The 21005-nt window shown below is 42.8% G+C and overlaps 2 protein-coding genes across 2 annotated transcripts in view; one reads left to right on the top strand and one right to left on the bottom strand.

The window, feature by feature from the left end:
* The window catches only part of DDX17 (DEAD-box helicase 17), a 19817-nt gene extending 5157 nt beyond the window's left edge, over window positions 1-14660 (top strand). The window contains exons 3-13 of the mRNA XM_021554038.4: window positions 1452-1551; window positions 1685-1818; window positions 2428-2493; window positions 2796-2937; window positions 4512-4672; window positions 4759-4931; window positions 5254-5364; window positions 5820-5881; window positions 6408-6467; window positions 10650-10889; window positions 11524-14660. Coding sequence (XP_021409713.1) covers window positions 1452-1551; window positions 1685-1818; window positions 2428-2493; window positions 2796-2937; window positions 4512-4672; window positions 4759-4931; window positions 5254-5364; window positions 5820-5881; window positions 6408-6467; window positions 10650-10889; window positions 11524-12047 — 1773 coding nt within the window. The 3' untranslated portion in view covers window positions 12048-14660. The remainder of the gene's footprint in view (window positions 1-1451; window positions 1552-1684; window positions 1819-2427; window positions 2494-2795; window positions 2938-4511; window positions 4673-4758; window positions 4932-5253; window positions 5365-5819; window positions 5882-6407; window positions 6468-10649; window positions 10890-11523) is intronic.
* KDELR3 (KDEL endoplasmic reticulum protein retention receptor 3) lies at window positions 14661-20965 on the bottom strand. The gene is made up of 5 exons (XM_021554039.4): window positions 20506-20965; window positions 19504-19604; window positions 18873-19031; window positions 18291-18543; window positions 14661-15446 (listed from the first exon to the last, which is right to left on the bottom strand). Exons 1-5 carry the CDS (start codon window positions 20594-20596, stop codon window positions 15406-15408), a joined length of 645 nt encoding a protein of 214 aa, XP_021409714.1. The 5' UTR covers window positions 20597-20965; the 3' UTR covers window positions 14661-15405.
* Window positions 20966-21005: the final 40 nt, after the last annotated feature.

Raw genomic sequence — 21005 nt, 5'->3', positions numbered from 1 at the left:
AGAGGAGAATTTGTATCCTCTCTGGGTGGCTGTCTCAGGGCTTAATGTTTCTCATGGGATTTTGAACGTATTTCCTATAGTGACCCATCAAGTAGTTGAAAGTAGTAATTAAAGGTCACTGCTAGCCCAATCTTGCCCAAGCTAAACAAACCCAGTGCTCCCAGTATGTCTTCATATGGTCTGTCTGCAGCCTCCAGCTTTCCCCCATAATTGGACGTGCCCTGTTAAAACAACGTCCTTCTCACACGGGGGGCTCAAAACCAGGTGCAGTACTCCGTGTTCACTCTGTAGATACAGAAATCTTCCTTTCCTAGTGAACTTGAGTCTAGTGTTTGCTCTCTCAAGCAATATACTTTTGTAATTAGAAATTAAGAGATTTTGTTCTTAACAAGGCAACAAACAAACAAAATGTCATTATCTGATTGCATAGACTTAAAAATCCTTATGTGAAATACACCTTTGGCGTAAAGGAATTGAAGGGGGTATTAACTTCCTAAAGATACCACAACTTGAGCTACTCTGAACCATGATTTGCATCAGCTGCTGTAGCTGCCTTTGGCTTAGCAAGCTAAAAGGATTTTCCCGTTTTCCCCAGAAGTCATTTCCTTTTTTTGCCTTTTAATTCAAGCTAAAGGGTTTCTTAGAAATACTGAATCTATTGCTTTGGATAAAGTGCATATTTGATATTCACATGTCTGTATTGATTTCTAATAAGCATTGCAATAAGGTCATGAATTGTTGGAAGAATGTTGCAAAGGGTAGTTGGACTTGCAAGATAATCTAGACAAAAATAAAAACACTTTTTCTAATCTTGAAATAGTTCTTGTTTACACATTTCAGAAATACTACAGGGAAGTTCCTTTAAAGAATTGTGAGGTCCTAGGGTATCATTATGATGTTGTCAGAGCTTCTTTCATTCCCTGAAACATTCCAAGCAACATTTGAGTTGCAAGTTATCCAGCAGAAACTCTGTATTTATCTGCCTCTGGAATGTGTTAATTGAAGGAAAAGGACTGCAGTGCCTCCTGTTCATGGTATATTAGGACCTATTTAGTTTGCTTCATTCTTAGCACTGTCACATAAAGCATATTTCTTATCCTCTGTTTCTAATCACTTTTCAAGCTGTTGGTCATTTCTGGCTTATGGAAAAAGTGTAATTCCTAAAAATATTTCATTAGCATACTTTTAATTTAGAAAGGCTGGTTGTAAGAAGAGACTGACATTTGTCCTTCCAGCCTATGTAGGAAGCTCATACTTCTGAATATCAGAGAATCTGTACAGTAACTCAGACTTCAAGTCTTTATGAAAGCAGTCTTTTCTAGATCTCTGTTTTAATTTAGTCCTCTAAAAACGCTGTTATCCAGAGGTGAGAAGAAAGTTAGTAGTTAGAAGCATGCACTTTAAATCCCTGCTGTTATTTGACTTTTTTTTTTTCCTTTTTTCATAAATAGTATGAAGTTGAAGAGCTGAGAAGGAAGAAGGAGATAACAATTCGTGGAATGGAGGGCTGCCCCAAGCCAGTGTTTGCCTTCCACCAGTGTAGCTTTCCACGTAAGTGTATTTGCCATCTTTAAGATCATGAAGGTTGCTCAGAAAATATCTGAACAGTGGTTCTATTCTCTAAAAGGTTCTCTAAAATCTCAGTTATCCTTTAAGAAATTTATTCCTTTTTTGAATTCTGCAGAGTATGTGATGGATGCCTTGATGGACCAGAACTTCACAGAACCCACTCCGATTCAGTGCCAGGGCTTTCCACTAGCCCTCAGTGGTCGTGACATGGTGGGCATTGCACAGACTGGCTCTGGGAAGACACTAGCAGTGCGTATTCTTTCCTTTTATTTCTCCAGCTAGCTTTCCTGGTCACCTGGTAGAAATTACCTTTGCGTTAGTTTTTGGGCTTGCCAGTACTAGCACTGGGATGATTACATTTTTAAAGCTTCTTGTATTGCATCATGGGGACACTTGAGTTTCAGCTCAGCTACAAACCTGTTGTATTCACAAGTGTGTGTTTTGTGCATCTTCCTGTTTGGATACTTAGTCAGTTCTCTTTGGTCTATGCTTACATTATGATTTAAAAAACAGGATGTTCTCTTTAGCACACTTGTTTTATAAACTACACAGGTTAAAATAAAAAATAGTTTAATTTAAGCATAGACATTACTTTTAACTGCAGTGTTAAAAAGGATTTTTATCCTTTATGAAAAACATTGTCTAAGATAATGATTACTCAGTTCTGCTAACTTACACTCCAAATTTAAGTGAGCCTTCCTTTCAGAGGTGCTGAGCAGCCAATTTTTGTGCTCATGCCAAAGTGGATGCAGTTGGTCAGCAGCTCTGAAAATCTGTTCTGCTCTATAAATGCAGGTATCTGTTTTTGTAGAATCACAATTTGTGTGTATTATAGAATACTGTTTTCTTCTGTTCTAGTACTTGTTGCCTGCAATTGTTCACATCAACCACCAGCCATATTTGGAGAGAGGAGATGGCCCAATTGTAAGTGCTTGTTGATTCTCTGCCTTTTTGTATGTTAGGCATGACATTGTTAATGAGATGGTGCTTTATTTAATTGATGTATCAGAATAGTATTTTTTTCTATCCTATTCCTATCAGAATAGGAATTTTTACTATCACAATGTGAGCATCCCGCTCAGTTGAAATTCTGTGCAATTGCTGACATAGTCTAAAGATATTTAAATGTTTTGGCTAATAAAGAGCAGATGGTTCAACTTTGCTTATGGTTTTATATTAGGGATGTGTATGCAATTTGACTCTTCCTGAATCATTTCCTTTTGCAGTGTCTGGTTCTGGCACCTACTAGAGAGTTGGCCCAGCAAGTGCAGCAGGTGGCTGATGATTATGGCAAATGTTCAAGACTGAAGAGTACCTGCATATATGGAGGAGCACCCAAAGGTCCCCAGATCAGAGATTTAGAAAGAGGTAATTTTAAAATGGGTGCTTGCAGTTTCTGGGGGAAGTAGTATTGTGAAATATCTGTAAAAATAAAACTTCTCAAAACCTGTCTGGAAGGGGGTGAGAGTGAATGATTGTCTCATTTTCCAGTTGCAGCGATAGTTTGTGAGGTAGTTCTCTACTGTTCTTTGCTGTATAGTGACTTGGATATTAGATTTTCTTTCTGTTTCCTCTTTGAGCATTCCACTTGTGAAGATCATCAGGGTGTAGAAAGGGGAAAACTTCACAGAAATGAGAACAGATTATTTTAAGAAAATGCAATAATACCAGGATGTTTAAGGCAGATTTCAAGTTTTCTGCCTCTGTTCATATAAATAATCCAACTTTGTTTTTGAATATATAAAAACTTATTTAGACAGCAGGAGCACTGTGTGGTTTTGCTTTGGTCAGGTTTTTTTGTAGTTTTTTGGGGGTGTTTTTTTGTTTGTTTGTTTTTTTAATTGTTCTTAAGCACTAAGCACTATGTACCCCGTAAGCAACCACTGTAACATGATAGTGCTTCAGTGATCTATAATCTCAAATACAGGAATGTGCTGATGGCTTTCATCTTCACTAGGTAAAAAAATGTAATGATATTATGTGAAAAGATGCAAGAATTGTTATCATGGCAGATAAACATACAGATCTATTCAAGAAATGAGAAAATTTAGCATACCACTGCAATTTGCATGGTCCCTGTTGCAAACTGCAGCAATTGGATAAAGGCATGCATGGTTAAGTCTGTGGGATATCTCTGTTCGAGAAAACTGTTACTTTCCAACTCAAGCCCAGCATCTTCAGTGGCAGAGTCCAAGGTTTCATGAAGAGTACTTGGGAGAATCAGCTTGGGTTTTTGCACATCTTTCTGGAGTGCTGTAAAATAAATATTCTGCATAAGAAGAAAATCTTTTTCATGTGTCTTCTTTCTGAAACTTACCTTCTGTGGACATTTCAGTGACACTGAAATACTCACCTGTAAAATTTGGGAAGTGAAGGAAACCAGGTTTTCCATTTAAGAAATGTGTAAATTACCCAGCCTGGTGTTAGGAGTATTTGAACTCCCAGCCCCACAAACATTGCTAAGATGGTTGTCTCTCACTGTTGGTGCATAATTGTTCAGTACTAAAGCCCATGCTTTGGCTTTATGTATTAAAAAAAAAGTGAAAGTAATTTGACCCATACAGCAAGAAGAGCACTTCATATTTGAAAATGACACCTCTCTAGACTGCATAATTCTGGATGAAGGTGGTCCAGGTATGAGAAGAAGCTTATTTAATTTCTGATTTTTGGATAGCTCTTCACAGGTGTTCTCTGGTAGTAACATTTTAGTTTCTGTACTGCATTTATTATTCTAACAGCACTGTAACAGTAATTTCAGAATGAAAAAAATATTAAATGGAACTAGGGCTTCTACTAAAATGACTCAGTCTTGGGTACGAATGAGGGTGGTGCTTTTTTTTTTTTTTAAACAATTTTGCTCTGGAAGGTGATTCATTCTGACTAAAAATACCAGTTGACATTCAAATGAAGAGCCTTACTCTTTTTCCTTTTCTCTTCTGAAGGTGTGGAGATCTGCATTGCTACACCAGGTCGCTTGATTGACTTCCTTGAGGCTGGAAAGACCAACCTTCGTCGGTGTACATACCTGGTGCTGGATGAAGCTGACAGAATGTTGGACATGGGATTTGAACCACAAATTCGTAAAATTGTTGACCAGATAAGGGTGCGTGATCCTTTTAGAAGGACAGTCTCCTTTGTTTTCCTAATTGAAATCTAGTACTAAAGAAATCTGTTTTCCCTTTTCCTTAGCCTGACCGCCAGACTCTGATGTGGAGTGCCACCTGGCCTAAAGAAGTGCGCCAACTTGCTGAGGACTTCCTGCAGGACTATGTTCAGATCAACGTGGGGAACTTGGAGCTAAGTGCCAACCACAATATCCTGCAGATAGTGGATGTTTGCATGGAAAGCGAGAAAGACCATAAGTAAGCTGGTGTTCCTACCATTTGACTTTCTTTGGTTGTACTTCAAAGTGTGCAATGCTTTATAAGCCTACTAGGAATTCTAAATAGTGAAATTACTTGTACTGCTATTTAACCTTTGAGTGTTACAAAGTAAGTCAATCCTGTAATTAACTAATCTTTTGTGTATATTTTGACCATACCTTTGTACAACCAGCAGAAATTCTGTGTGATACTTACTAACTTACATGGATGTGTGTTGTGTATGTCCCCAATGTCTCTTGCGAGAGAGATCCTATATTCTGGTATGTGTGGCTAAAAATACTGGCTCTCATGTCTGTTTTAGACTGATACAGCTGATGGAAGAAATCATGGCAGAGAAGGAAAACAAGACTATCATCTTTGTGGAGACAAAGAGGCGATGTGATGATCTCACTCGAAGGATGCGCAGAGATGGGTGATTAGCTTCTCCCCTTCCTCCAGTTTTTTCCTAGTGAGAAGCAAAAATTGTAATCAAAAGCAGTAAGGTTTAAATGTTTGTGATACTATTGTTGGGAACAACTTACCTGTTGTTTTCTTGGCTGAATTCAGTCATTGTTTCCCAGAAGATTCCACTTCATCAAAGCATTAGTACAAGAGAGAGTGTTCCTGAGTGGTGCAGCTTTTTTAGTGTATCAGAATCCTAATACTGTGATGGGGACTGTATCAATATAGCAAACGTGATTTGGCTTAAATGGTTGTTTATGTAGGTACTAGGTTTACAGTACACATACTGGGTAGCTAGAGGCCAGAGAATAAAATACTTCTCAGATCATACAATTTTTCCCTTTTAAACAAAATGCCAATAAAGCTTCCTGTTTCCTTTAATGTATGTGCTTTCTATCTATACTAATGTACATCTCTGTTTGGCAGTTGGCCAGCTATGTGTATCCATGGAGACAAGAGTCAGCCAGAAAGAGATTGGGTGCTTAATGGTGAGTCCATCACTGGCAGGAGAATAACTTGGGCTGCTGTACCTAATTTATCTAGACATGTTTCATTCTGGTCTGGTTTTTTTTTGTTGGTTGGTTGGTTGGTTGTTTTTTTTTTTTTTTGTTGTTGTTGTTTTTGTTTTGTTTTTGGTTTTTTTTTTTGCTTGTTGGGTTTTTTGTTTTGCTTTTTGTTTGGTTGTGGTGTTTTTTTGGTTTTTTTTGTTGTTGTTATTTTGGTTTGGTTTTTTATCTCTATACCAAATAGACACATGTAAAAAGACTTCTCTTGCCTTTGTGCTCTTAATTTTAGTGCTTGTTCCTTTTTTTGTTTTGATAAAACAAAGTGGGAAAATTGCTTGATGTAGCTGGATTTTGAAAAATTGGTGAGGTATTATATCCTGATTTGTGGGGGTCTCTGGAATTGACCCACATTATCTAGCTTCTGGAAAATGAGCATTTAATGTAATTCAAATTCAGGTAACTTTATAATTTTGGAAAATCTTACTTCATAGCATACTTTGTTTTACAGAGTTTCGTTCTGGAAAGGCTCCTATCCTCATTGCTACCGACGTTGCATCTCGTGGGCTAGGTTTGTACACATAGACCACTTTTGCCTACTGCTGCATATTTTTCTTCTTTGGACTGAAAAACGTTTCTTTAAAAAAAAAAAAAATTCAAAGCGTGATTTTCCCCCACATGTGAAATACGTTTTTTAACATTAATCTTTTTTTTTTCTTTCATATTCAAAGTCTCTTCCTGCTCCTAATGAACAGGCTTTGGTCTGCAGCAAGGCCTAGGCATGACCAATCGATCGCCAAGAGGGAGAAGAGACGTCCAATTATGCAACCCAACCCTTCCACCACACTCACTTCTTCCCCAAATCCAGCTTTTGTTGCTGGATGGTAGGGATGGATTGCTCTCAGTTCAGAGCATGTCAGATAAAGTTCAAGTAGGAAGTTGTGGGAGAGCATTTCGACAGCAAATAGCAAATATTCTCCCTGTATGACACACCACAGATGTGAACATACCAACCCCAGTGTACACGCATGTTTACCCTGCAGATGTATTCACATCTGAGAAAGCACTGCTCCAGATCTTTGCTCTTGACATGTAACCTTCCCTCCTCCTCTGTGTTCCTTCTAGGCAGGACCACTGAGATGATACATGGCCTTTAACATCTTGTTACCCAGATGTGTAATTGAATCAAAATCACACAGCTCTATTCTGGTGGTATGAAAATGATCTGTCTGGATGCATCAGTTGTGCCCCCTTTTATAATAAGCATATTTGTGTTGTGAAACACCATGTGCTGAGCACAGTCCTTATGCATCTGCCCACCCTAGAAGAGGAGGATGGCTGCGGTAGTGCTGAGTTTAATAACATGTTGAATACTCTGCCCACCTTGAGTTTGGTAGACGATAAACTACTTGAGAGTCAATGTCTCATTGTAGTAAATTCTAGACAAAATGGGTGGAGATTTAACTCAGAGAATCTAATTTGTTAAAAGCCTCTAATTTGTTAAAAGTTACCTGAGCTCTCTTCATATGCTGAAAGGGTGGCTGTGCTGTGCATCATATATAGTCACTTTAATACAGGCAGACCATTAACAGACTTGGCAGCCTTTGTTCACACAACCTTCACCCCTCCTTCCCCTCCCCCCTCAAAAAATGTCCAGCACTTCCTCAGGAAGTGATTATATGGACTTCAGTCTCTGCCCTCTAGGGTCATGTCTGGACCTGTGCAGTTAGAACTTGGGCCTGTTGGGAGAAGGGACTGAGGCCTGAAACCAGTTTGTATGAAAGAGAGCTGCTTTCTCTAGCAGCATTTTTTAAACAGGCTTGCTATGTGCTGGTAGCTTCTTTGTGCATCTTGCCTAGACATTTAAAACAGCCTAAACCCCCTCAAAAAAAAACCAACAAATACCAACACTCTCCCCCAAAACTACTCAATTGGATAACACTAGAAAACAGTCTCCTCGCTTCCCATCGTCCACTTCACCCAAGCTAAGGGGGAAGGTATCAGAGTCTGTTTCTTGTTACTGAACAACATCTCTACTTGTTCTGGGGCCCTGAGTTTGCTGCTTAAAGTAAGTCACTTAACTGGCAAACTTCTGGACGACTTCCTCCAAGATCCTGGAAAGTGAAGGCTTCTACCTAAATAACATAAAACAGGGGCGCGCGCCTTTTGGCTGAGTCACCAGGGCTTTCCCTCTTCCTAATGGAACATTGGTTTCAAAAAAGCTTCTTTCAGGTAAGTTCTGAGTCCCGTAATGACTTCGTTGTGATAATTCCCTGGAGTGAGGTCCTCTCTCTGCACTGATTTTTTTTTTTAATTTTTTTTTTGTTTAGTCTATTAAACTAAAAACATTGAATTTGGTTTGTTTTGTTTTGTTTAACAGAAGCTTTGATATCAGCTGCAGATAATTCTCAGTGCAGGGATGGGGGTACATCTACAGTGATGGTCTAAGCAGCTCTCTAGACTAGCATGTTTGCTAGTTTCTATCTGTCCCATTTAAAAATTGGAGACTATCTGTGCCATAGGGTGTTCTGATGGTCTGACAAAGGGAATGTTTCCCAGGTAACTGTCAAAAATTATTTACAGTCTCCATTCCTGATCCTGTTACATTATCTTCTAAAAGTGCAGGAGGATTGCGGGTGTGCACAAACACTTTGGAGCACACTAGACTGGAGAAGCTGAGTCTTGTGCACGCTCTGGTCTTCAGCAAGCTGCGTGCTCTACCAGGACCACTTTCTAGTCTGGAAAACACCCTTGCATCTTCCTCTTCCTGCCTTCCCATTCTTTCTGCTCCTCCCCAGTCAAGTCATTTCTGTCTGCATTGGTAGCTACAATTCCTTGTGCTTTCTGACAGGAAAGCACATCCTTGTGTCCTCTCTGGTAATTCAAGTCACTTGCTACTGGATGTGCAAAATGGGACTGGCTGAGGACCATGTAGCCTGGAGCTTGTCAGTCTAGCTACACCCCGGCTATGAAGATCCAATCTGTCACACATACTCCTCTCTATACTTCACTTTCTGTTTTTAAAAAAACTGTTGCATCAAGGACCCTAGCTGGAGACTCGCGCAGCCCCCTGTGAAACCTGCCTTCTCACTCCCTTTTTTTGGTGTGATTCAGGACTTTGGAGTCAGCAAAGACTGAGGAGCCCCCCCTTTGCTGTAATAAGAAACAGACATAAAGTCCCCCCTCTTGTCACAACAACCCTCAATGTTTTTATTTTTCCTACGACCCCTTTGAAATTGATGCAGTCTGGGCAATAGATGCAGTCCGACCCTTTGGATGTAATTTTTGTATTTTCATTTTTTTGACAATTGCCCCTAAGAGCCCCAAATAGGGGACAAAAAGCGTTGGAGGACCTGAAACTTTTACCTGAGCCCAGGTTCTCCGGCGCTTCCCAACCAAATGGGGCTACAGAGAAGCATCTAAGCCAGTTCACAGAGCGAGCGTGTGTGGGGACTTCTCGCTGCCACGGACCCTTGATGCATGCTCCCCGCGCTCCAGTGGTCCCGTGTCAGAGGGCGGAGTTTTCGAAAGGAGGCCGCCAAAAATAAAAGGCAAAGAGACGGGATCGGCTGCAGCGGTTTCCCACAGGAGGAGGGAGTGTGCATCGGTCTGGTAACAAACAGAGAATGTTTCTCTCTTTAAAACAAAAAAAAAAAGAGGAAAGGAAATCACAAAAATCTGTGTTTTATCTTGGATATTTTCAGAATATTCTTGTTAAAATGCAGATTTTAAATTTTTTTTTTTATGAGCTGTTAGGGCTCTTACTGTAGAATTATGCATTTGAAAATACTGTATAATATAGCAAATAGGTGTTTTTGGTACTTAAGGTGCTTTCACTGAAGCATTGCACTAACATTTAGTTGGTTTCTGTTGCATAAGTTTACAGAGTCTTGTCTTAAAACACACAATTCCAATCTCATAAGTTTTAAACCTCTTTTGCATACAAAGCCTTTTAGATAATTTAATTTTCCACTTCCATCTGAACTGGAAGTAGGGAATTTCTTATGGAACTCAGAATTGTCCATGTCAGAGCTGGACAGAGCAGCGCAGAAATGTTAGTGCAATGCATTCTAGTGATTACTGCAAAGCTGAGTTAAGATACTTTAGGTCTGAATAATTTTTAATGAGTTGGCTTAATAAAACTAATGTAATTTGAATGCCTAAAGCTTTAGGTTAGGGGAGTTAGTTCACTGTATTTTATTAGTACTGTAAAAGTAAATATTTTTAAGACTGTCTTTTATTTCATGTTACCGAGTGGAAGGTAAGTGATATCATTACTGTTATTTTTTGTTAGACTTCTCCCAACAGAGTAAAAGCTTTTCCATGGCAGTTCTGCCCTTCTTCCACCCCAGTTTGATCTGTCTGATGGTGACATTTTCACTTTACAGATTGTGTTAAAAAGAAATATGAAATTCAGTTAACTTATTGCCAAACATCAGTGTCTTTGACACAAGAAGACAGAGAAATGCATTCTGGGGAGGATGACTGAGCACAGGGCAAAGCTGCTTTAAAATTGCTGCTCTTTTTCAGGACACTGACCTTTGTTCCTGATGATCTTAAATTTCAGTCTTCTACTCTTTTGGGATGAGTCTGTCTTGTATTTATTCTATGCAATTACTAACTTGGTATTTTTTTTTCTTATTACTGTCACCTGCATTCGTGCTCCCCACCTTTCGTTGGCACGTCCTCTCTTCTTCTCCCCTTTCCTCAACCCCACCCTTTCACTGTGCTTCGCTTCTGGGCACTTCACAAGACGTGGAAGATGTTAAATTTGTGATAAACTACGACTATCCGAACAGCTCCGAAGATTACGTGCACCGTATTGGCCGTACCGCACGTAGTACCAACAAAGGTACTGCCTACACCTTCTTCACACCAGGAAACCTGAAACAAGCCAGGGAGCTTATCAAAGTTTTGGAAGAAGCCAATCAAGCCATCAATCCAAAGCTGATGCAGCTTGTTGACCACAGAGGAGGAGGAGGTGGTGGTGGAGGTAATGGCATGAGGGAGAAGGGCTACACAGGGGATACATTACCCATTTTGAGGGAGGGAATGCTAAGAGAGGGTAGGGAAGTAGTAAGTATAGGTCTAAGATAACACATCAGTAATAAAGCTGTTCTATACTTGAGGTCCCAATGTTGATGTAGACATAGTACTTCTGTCCCAAGAGAGAGGCAGTCCCTTGTTTTAGCTGTAGAATCTTTTTCTCTTCTAAGGTCCTCAGGGAGCTGATTTTCCTCACAGCTCCTACTAAGGACAGGCAACAAGATGCCTGTCCAAAATGAAATCAGTAAAGGGATACACTGAATTTCAAGAGCTGATGCTTTCTTCCCATTCCCTGAAGTATAAGTTTCCTTATACTTCCAAATTAGTCCTGAATTTCTTCTGTTTCTTCCTCTCCAAACACTTACACATAAAGAACCCTTGTTGAACTTCATGTTTACACCTTGAACAAAATAAGAAGGCATATGCACAGCTGTGCAGAGAAATTACATTCAGTCAGAAGAAGGTGCTCCTTGGGAGCAAAATTGGAGGTGTAGAAGAGGGAGAAAGGGTGGCATAAGTGTACCAGAGATCATTGTTTAAGACTTGTTCATGGTACTAAATCTTAATGTATCCATCGCCAGGAGGTCGTTCTCGTTACCGAACGAGCAGTTCGGTAAACAACCCTAACCTGATGTACCAGGAAGAGTGTGACAGGAGGCTCCGGGGAGTGAAAGAGGGCCGGAGAGACTCAGGTGGCTTCAGAGACCGTGAGCGTGGTGAAAGTTTTGCCAACGGAGCCAACAAGACCTATGGCAGTGCCTACGGGAGCCCAAATTCTGCTTTTGGGGCAGCACAGAGCCAGTATGGTTACACTCAAGGGAGCTATGGAGCAGCTGCCTATGGCACGAGTGGCTATGGCACTGCAGAGTACAATGCTAGTGGCTATGGTGCCAGCACCACAGCTGCCACAGCTGGGAGAACCTCACAGAGCACTACCCAACAGCAGTTTGCAGGGATGGTGGGGCGCTCGGGCCAGCAGCCACAGCCGCTCATGTCACAACAGTTTCCGCAGCCCCCTGCCACTAACGTGATGGGCTATATGGGACAGACTGCCACCTACCAGTACCCGCCCCCTCCCCCACCCCCACCCCCCTCCCGCAAATGAGACCACTTGCTGGTAACCAGTCTAGACCTCTTGCATTTAAAGGAACCTTTTCTTTCTCTTCTTTCCCATTGTGATGTCTCTCATGCAGGTTAGACATAAAATTCACTATCCAAATCCCTTGAGCCCATCAAAAATGGCCCCCAGCCCACATTAATGATCCTATCCTTTTTTTTTTCCTTTTTCTTTTTTTTAAGATATATGTATAGTTGACTGGAAAATTTATTATTTTTGTCTTGCATGTTGAGGAATTTGGAAATCTTATTTTTTCTAAAAGAAAAGGGTATAAGGCAGATAAGTCCCAGCTGGATCATCTTGGTATCTAAGGTTTGTGTGAGAATTTGCTTTTGAGGGAAAGAAGTTTATATTCTGTAACACGTTAACTTAATTTCAGGAGGTAGAAGAAGAGATGGGAAACTCTAGGGGAGCCAAAAAGCACTTCATTTAAAATATAAATGCAAGGGAGCGATGCTCACTTCTAATCTTAATTTTTTTTTAATAGCTCACTATTACTGCTTGTAATCTTACTGTAGGTGACTTTCCGTAGGAAAACTCTTCTCATTTGTCCAAGCTGAGTGGTGGTCAGAGTAAAGCCTTGGGTGTATTGTTGGCTATTTCTGTGGTTCTGGAAGCCCCATTTTTTGCTACCTGTAACAGCTTGCAGTAGGGAGCTTGGGTTTAAAAACCCTGTGTCAGAGACCAAACCTGTCTTTTATTCACTACCTGAAAACCATCTACCCATAGTGGGTACCACTGCTGAAATGTTCTGCTAAGTTCTTTCCCTGCAATTGTTAAATTGCAGCATCGCAAATGCATGGAGCCTGATTATCATTAAATTGATTATTGCTCTCAAATTTCTGTTTGGTTTATTGAAAGAAGCTTTCATTGAGAGCCTAGAAATTATGCAGAATTGAAATGATGAACAGCATTATTTTGTTTGTCTGTCCTACACAAACAAACTCCCTTTTGCCACAGGGAATGTTCTGAGTGCCGCTACGCTCAATAAAATGTGACAGAGTTTTCCACACTTAAATTTAAGAGGTTTGAATAGGGTGGGCTGGGGGAGGGTGAGGGGGGAGGAAGGCAGGAGGAGATTGCCTGGGGTCTCCTTTTCATGAGGTAAGCAGTGAGCTGGTTAGTGCATCTTGATTCTGCAGCTTTGTTTCTTTTGTACCTTGCACTGACTATTGCTTTCTCTGGCTTTTGAGTGCATTTCCCTGCTCCACTGGTCCCCTTTGAGCTGAGCTCTTGCAGGTAGGTAGTATTTTAGAAAATGTTAGAGAAGAGTGAAATTTTAGTACATACGTAAATAAAACTTGTTTATTTTACAGGCTAAGGTGGGTGTGAGGGGGGTTTCCCCCTTTAGTAAAGCATGTTGTTGACTTGTTATTTCTAATACCAGACGGTTCAGAGACAGTAGATGATAATAGGAGTTGGCTGCTCTTGGTCTGATAAGATGACAAAAGGATGGATACATCTCCTGATTTGAGGCACGCTCTTTGCATTAGGAGAGTGCTGGGGGCTTGTGGGTTTTTTCTGTTGGCGTTCTTGCATATGGATGAACAAGGCAGCCCACTCCTTCTGTAGCAGAGTGGAACTTCTTATAGCCCTGGAAAAGAGCTTGCTTATACAGAAATTACTTCTTTTAACATTTAATTTCTTCCCAGAGTAAAATTTTGGGGGATGGTTGTGCTTTTTTCTTTTTTTTTTTTTTTCTTTTTTTTTTGGTGCAGTACACAGGTAGGTTGCTGACAGGGAGAAGGGAGATTCCTTGTAGAACCTTAGTTCCCTAGTTCCATCTTTCCAGTGCATGGGCAGGAAGTTCCTTTGCTTGTGTTAAGTGAAAGCCAGAAATACTTTATTTATCCAAGCACTGACTGATAGGTCTTTGGCCTCCCTTTCAAGCAAATGTAGAGCTTTTTTTTTATTCTTTTGAGAGTAGAATGCAGAAATGCATTTGAGGGGTGTAAGAGTAGGACATCTCACTGACTGGCTTTAAAAAGGGTCTCTGGACCGCCAAAGCTGCCTTATAATCCGTTATAGCTTTCACTTTTGGGGGTGACTTGTGCGTGTTTAAACATCGATGCCAAGTCTTGCAGTGCTTTGTTGCCATTGAGGTCAGCTGAAGTCCAGGGTCTCGGTTCAATTCAGAGTGTCAGCCAGACCGCTGAATGCACCGTGGCATGTGCTGCCCCTGCTCTACCTGGTGCTCTCTGCTCTGCTCCATGTACCAGCTGGAGGGCCCTTGTTGATAAAACAGCCTCTAGTGTTGTTTGCATTGTTTTCAGTCTGTAAAAAGTTTGTGGGAGTGTCAGATATCTGAGCTGGGTGTCTCCTCCCCTCCCACTTCCTGAAGCAGTTTACTGTTTGGATTTCTCTGAACAATGGAAGAGTTACTAGCTTTGTGTGGGATCAGCATCTTGTTTCACACACCTGCTGGTCTCTGAACACATTCCTGTTGTATTAATGAAGACTTGAATTGAGAGATTCATAGATCTGTGGTGTTGAGGCACAGGATACTAAGAGCTATGTTACTATTCTTAGTTTGTAAATTGTCCTTTTGATACCATCTTGTTTTCTTTTGTAGGTATAAATAAAAACACTGTTGTCAATAAATTGTGAACTTTGTCTTTATTTTTGGAATGTAAAGCTGTCTTTGCCCCTGTTCTTCCCAGTTCTTGGAAGTCAAATTCAAGGAGGTGGAAACACTTCTTGGCAACCCACTGAACTGTAATTGAAATTGTCCCTGTTTGTAGAACATAAGAAAACTGAAAATAAGTGAGCGGGGAGGATGTTTGAATACTCTTGGAATTAGAAGATTCATGTTATTCAAAGGCAGTGTGTTTTTTTTGAATCTTACAGGACCTGAATAGAGAGAGGGTCAGGCAGAATTAATTTAAAAGAGGGTGTTAGTTCATACAGAGTTAAAGTAACAGTTTATAGCATCTGCTGTGTCGCACAGCGCCACGTGTGAAATGGGTCAGTTAAGTTAACACACTTTATTAGATACATGTTTCCTTTACCATGGGCACTTGCTGAAGGACTAGTGGGTGTGACATTTTCCCTTGTGCTGCCTCAGGGTCAGAGTGGAGGTGTGTTTTGAATGTAGATGCTGGGAAGAGCTGGGAGAGAAGAAATTGCAACACTTCAGTATTGGCCAGCACTAGCACCAAATTCAAGTGAGGAGAAATAAAAAAAAAGGAGGGGAAGAGTCTGATGGATGAAAAGCATTCCAAGCCCTGTCTTCCTGGCACTGGGTTGAAACTCAGCTGAGCCGTTAGTCAAAAAGGGCCAGGGAAGGAAAGCGGTGATCTTAAACAGCTTCGTCTTTACAATTTCTTGCACTGCCTGTGGGACATCTTCAAACAGGCATGGGAAGACTTAGCTTCTTTCCTTTTAGGACTGCAAAGAGAAAGACAAGGAAATTAGTAAATGTAATGGAATTCAATTGTTTTATTGTTTCCACAATTTTGTTTCCTACCTTGCGATTTAGAGTGCCAGGTTTGCGAACTGCGAATGGGAGACAACCACTATGAAATGCTGCTAAGAGGGGAAAGCACAACCTATTTATCCACCTTTATGGTAAAGGAAAAGCTTCTTGTTTGACTTCCATGGTTACTTGTTCTTGTGGGTGGGCCATCTTATTTTTTTTTGGGCTATTTTTAGTGCTTTCCTCTGCTTTTGATACAGAGCATGGCCTGAATCAATGTCTGTGGCCAGATCCCTGCTGAGCCCTTCCCAGCCCATCTGAGCTGAACATCGGGATGGCAGAGATGCCTCTGGTAAATGCCAGAGGCCCATAGGCTTAGATGAGGTGGCCAGATGAGGGACTGTCCTGGATGTGCAGTGGTCAGTGGTGCAAAGTGGCTGTGCCTGGCACGGGGTGGTACTGGGGTGGGCACTGGGGCTGTGTCTGTTGGCTGCCAGAGGGAAGGGCTGTGATGTGCTGAGGATGCACCACGCGGGAGGGCCTGATGGACTGGGCGAGGCCAGAAGAACTGTGCCAGGCTGGAGGGATGGAGCCTTGTGAAGGTCAAAGAAAGCCGAATGCACATCCTGCCCTGGGGTGGAACAGCCCCAGGTACCAGTTTATGCTGGGGGCTGCCCAGCTGGAAAACAGCTTGCCAGAAAAGGCCTGAGGTGTGCTGGTGGACATCAAGTTGAATACAAGCCATCAGTGTGCCCTCATGATGAAGCAAACAGCCTCTGGAGCTGCATTGCCAGCAGGATGAGGAGGGAGTTCTTCTCCACTGAGCCTTAGGAGGCCACAGCTGGAGTGGTGGGTTCAGCTCTAGGCTCAGAACAAGGGATGGGGATTCAAGAAGGACCACAAGAGCATCTTGATGCAGGAGCACAGGCTGCGAGCTGAGACCGTTCAGCATTGAGAAGGCTGAGGGGCACCATGTGCAAGTGCTGGATGGGAGGAATGGAGACAGGCCCAGAGTCCACTGAGTGGTGCCCAGAGACAGAGCAAGGGACAACAGGAATTTCCAGTTAAACATCTGAAAATAGTATTTTATAGTAAGGGTGGTCAGACAGTGGCACAGATTGCCCAGAGAGGCTTCACCCTGGAGATAGTCAAAACCTTGCTGGACAGGACCTTGAAAAATGTGAGCAGGGCATGGATTAAATGATTTTCTCCCTCTACCCTGACTGCCCACACCCCTGGCCATTCTGTGAAATACAAGTTTTGGGGAGCTGCAAGCTTCCTCAGGATATCTTTCATGTCCTTGTGTTAAACAGAAGGGAGCTCATCTAGTTTTGAAAACAAGATAAAAAGAAGTAGCTTTCTATAAAAATCCCTTTGCAGTGCTTTGGTATAGGCTCAGAAGTCTTATTAAATCAATTTCTTTATATAACACATTTTTGCTTTCTTTTTTTTTCTGAGCTCTTCAGTGTTAGAAATGTTTCAAAAAGTTTGTTTTTTTGAAAGAATGTAAGAGGTGCAACCTGCTGTAATATTGCTGGCTCTTATAAATAATTGCAAAGTATTTGCATGTCTTCAGACACTGTTTCTCTCCCGTGATCCAGAACATTTGTGTAAAAGAAAAGAGAAAAAAAAAGCAATTCTCTTCCTGCTGTGATGTTCCATCTACAAATGTTTTTTCTTCTGCCTCCTGTATCATCTAAATTTTGCAGCTCTGCCACTAGCAGTATGAGATTGGAAGGCAGCAGTTATGTTTCTTCCCCCTTTTGTTCCACCATCACAGCTACAAAGGGTATGGATTTCTCACAAAATACAGGACACATGAATGGAGCAGAGCTAAAATGGGAATTAGTTTAGAAAAGATGAACAAAGAATTGATGTGGAGCACCTTGATGGCAGTTTTAGAAAGTATTTTTGTGGCTGCAAGAATATTTAATGACAGAAGGAAGTCTAAATCTGCCAAGGCCAGCCACCTGCTCAGTGCTCCTGTCACCTTTCTATCAGCAGGTGTATTGCATGAAGCTACCAAAAATCCATCCCTTGAAACTTCAAACGTGGATCATCATTACTGCTTTTGGCAGACTTGTTGGGGAAAGTGAAGAAGGAGGAAAATAGTTATCCACTTAGTTAGTTTCATCTAATTCCATCCTTCCCAACAGAAAGGTGTTTTAAAGTGTCCTTCAGCCTTGGCAAACCACAGCATGTTCTATGATGATTTATGCCATTTTTATGCACTTTTAAGCTCTGGTGGCCATTTACCAAAGCATGGCACTGAAATGGAAGGGGCATCTGATTTTGGAAAACAAAAGTGTCTTGTCTATGCAGATGCCCATCTTCCTACAGAATCAGTTCTTCACAATCAAGAACTTGATCTTCTCTATCAAAGGAAAAGAAGGCTTAAGAACATCTCCATATGTCTGCAGTTGCTTTTTCAGGTATATTGTCTGCCTGCAGCTATTTTTTCCCCTCAAAGTTTTTTAGTTGTTTTTTTTTTTTTTTTTGCATTATTCATAATCTTTCAAAATATACGTAGAATCGAATGTACCTCAGTTGTTAACTTCCAAGGTGAGGTTAAACCAGGCTTAAGTCTGGTTTAATTTTTGCTGTGCTTCACACACACATCCAGGGCCTTGCAAGCAGTGGTGCCCACTCTCAGTCAATAGATATGTTTTTTAAACTGGACTTTAGGTGCACAATATGCATCACAAACGCAGCAAAAAATAAAGTCACGTAAAGATTAACACATGGTAAGCTGCAGCTCCACCCTATACTGCAAGAATTAATGAACTTTTCAGTATTACAGCAAGCTGTTTACCTACCTTTGGTGATGTAGAGGTAGAAGAAGTCGCAGTAGAAGATGGTTTGTACCACCCCAGAAACTACAGCGATCTGGTCGTAGAAATTCTCAGTGTGGTAGCGCCAGACCCAGTTGGCAATGTAGAGGGCACGGTAGAGGCCCAGGAAGAAAAGGTAGTGTGTCGTGATGGTCTCTGCTTCCCCTGTCTTGCTGATCATGAAGAGCTGAGGAAGGATAGCCACAGACTCCAGGTAGATGGAGAAGGTCCAGAGTATCTGTGAGGCGCAAAATGAAGGCAGTGGGGAGTCAGTGCTGGTTAGTATGTGTTAAGACCTAAAGCTTTTTGTTTGGCAAATCACTGATGTGTGAAGACGATGAGTAGTGCTGCTGAAGTTGGGGAAAATGAGCTCACTGTGCTGGGAGTGAGAGGAGACAGTGCTGAGCTGCTCTATAGATGGTACTGTCTTCAAGGCCTGCCAACTTTGCCTTTCCTGCCTGCTTTTGCTGTTAAAAATCTTGGCTATTCAACATGCTGCTCACTCTGCTGCCTGGTGTAAGGCTGCTGCTGCTTGCCTTCCCTTTTCCTGTCTCAGCTTTTCCTTACCTCCAAGGGGGTGAAGCTGTGGTTCTCCAGAAATGACAGGCCTGTGACAGGGACCAACAGGAACTCGAGGCGAAAGGAGTCATTCTCACTGTCAAACGTTTTCCGGAATTTCCCATAGATCATATACACAGTGACGTAGGCACAAATCAAAAAAATTACCTGTGGAAGAGAAGGGAGATGGCAAGACCTTACCTGCAATTGCACTTTCCATGCTTAAAGAGAGGCTGGCTTTCCCAGAAGTCAAGATAGTGGTGACTGCTTTGCCTGTGTTGCCTTACAGATTGACTTCTGTTGGAAATATTCCAGTGATCAGGTAAAGCTTGCCCCACCATGAGAATCTCACGTTTGAGTCCCTCTGGAGCACTCTGTGAAGATGTTGGCTTGGTAGCAGCTTTATGTTAATGCTCCTGCTGTACAAGGACACCCAGGCTGGGTTCATGGCATCTTGTTCTGGTTTAAGTGGTCCTAAATATGGCTCAGCGCACTCACTGGCTATGGCAAAGCAGTTTTGGACAATGGCACCAAAAGAAGCATCCTTATCCACCCTTCCACTCTGACTGTGTGCCCTCACCTCCTCAAGAAACCGTGTCAAGCTGAGGGGAATCTCTCCTGCTGCACTCCCTCTCCTTACCTTCATCACAGTGTTATAGACAGAGATGAAATTCGTGAACAGGTCCAGGTAGCGGGTTGTGAAGACAAGGGCAAAAAGTATCTGACTCTTCCCAGAGATTCCTGCGTGGCAGGGAGATGAAAGGAAAGCAGATGAAGGGAGGGGTCTGTGGGATGGTGCCTCCTCCTTACATTGATATGTGTGTTGTTTTGTGAGCCAGGGCTGGTGTGTGGCTGCTGAGGCAGCTCTACCCCAGACTGTCCAGAGTCTCCCAGGTAACAGGGCAGGTTCCTGCTGATGCCCCTGAGTGCTGCCTGCAGGAACTGGTGCTCGGTGGGCATGTTCACCACTTTGGCCAGTTCAGTCCTTGCTGTCGTCAAAAGGCCTTTTTCTCTTGCCTCCCTTCCCCCTTTGCCTGCCCACCTCAGCAGGGGACTGTGTGATGTGACAACTGCCACAGGAGGGAAGAGCTGCAGGACCAGCCCCGGGCACTGGCGGAACTTGGCCTACCCACTTCTGTAGCTGTGATAATGGCCACAGCCCCAGCAGCCCAGCCCCAAAATCTCTTGAGGAGGGAACTATGAGCAAAACTCCAGCGCAGGAAGCTGCTGTCCTGATTTCCTCGCCCTGGGATGGGGCAGCCTCTGGCACCTGCCCACCACTGGCAGAACCTCCAACCTACAGCAGCTTCCTCTCCAGGTTGTTGGTGTTGGTGCTGCCGCAAACTCCTGCTCTCATTTTCCACCTCCCTCCAGCCTTGTCACCCTCTCCTTCACCTCACCACCCTGAGACCAACACCTGCCTGAGGCTGTACACCTTGCCACATCACATCCAACACAGCCCTCTCCTAGCCGGGAAACCTCCCAGAGAAAGAGGATGACTTCCCTCAAAGAGCCCATGGGGGAGGGCTGCCAGTTCCTATGGGCTATCACTGGCCTTTCCAGCTCCCATTTTGTTGTACCCTTCACCGAACTGCCCTCTGAGAAGGGCCACCCTCCTTCCCTGGGACATGGGAGCACTCACCAGCACAGGACTTGGACTTCACAATCTTCAGCAGGAGAATAATGATGGCCAGCAAGTGGGAGACATCCCCCAGGATGCGGAAGATGTTCATGGTGCTGGGGGGACTCCTCTGGGCTGGAGGGGCTGGGGCTCTTTCTGCAGGCAGAGAGGGCGAGGGCAGGAAGTTTTTCTCCACCGAGCCTCGGCTGAATGAACGGTCTCCTTCGGCTCAACTTTCCTTTCTCCCTGAGCACGGAGCCCTTCCTTCTCCTAACACAAAGTGCCGTCTCCCCTGTCCCGTGGCTGCAGATGCCTTTCCCCTGCCAGCCTGGATGTTTCCCTTGTTTACTTTTCCACCGAGGTGGATTCTCCCTCACCCAGAGCAGGGCCTTTCTCCCTCTGCTTTGGGCTGAAAGTTGGAGTTTGTGTCCCGGAGAGCTCTCCAGGCTGAGCAGCCCCACAGCCAGCGCTGGGTGACGGTGACGTGGCTCCTGGCTGGCCGGGGAGGAGAGAGAGGAGGA

This window comes from Lonchura striata, chromosome 1A, assembly GCF_050655825.1.
Source record: "Lonchura striata isolate lonStrDom1 chromosome 1A, ASM5065582v1, whole genome shotgun sequence".
Taxonomy (NCBI): domain Eukaryota; kingdom Metazoa; phylum Chordata; class Aves; order Passeriformes; family Estrildidae; genus Lonchura; species Lonchura striata.
The sequence above is the reverse complement of the archived record's forward strand: the minus strand, read 5'-3'. Positions and strand labels throughout refer to the sequence as shown.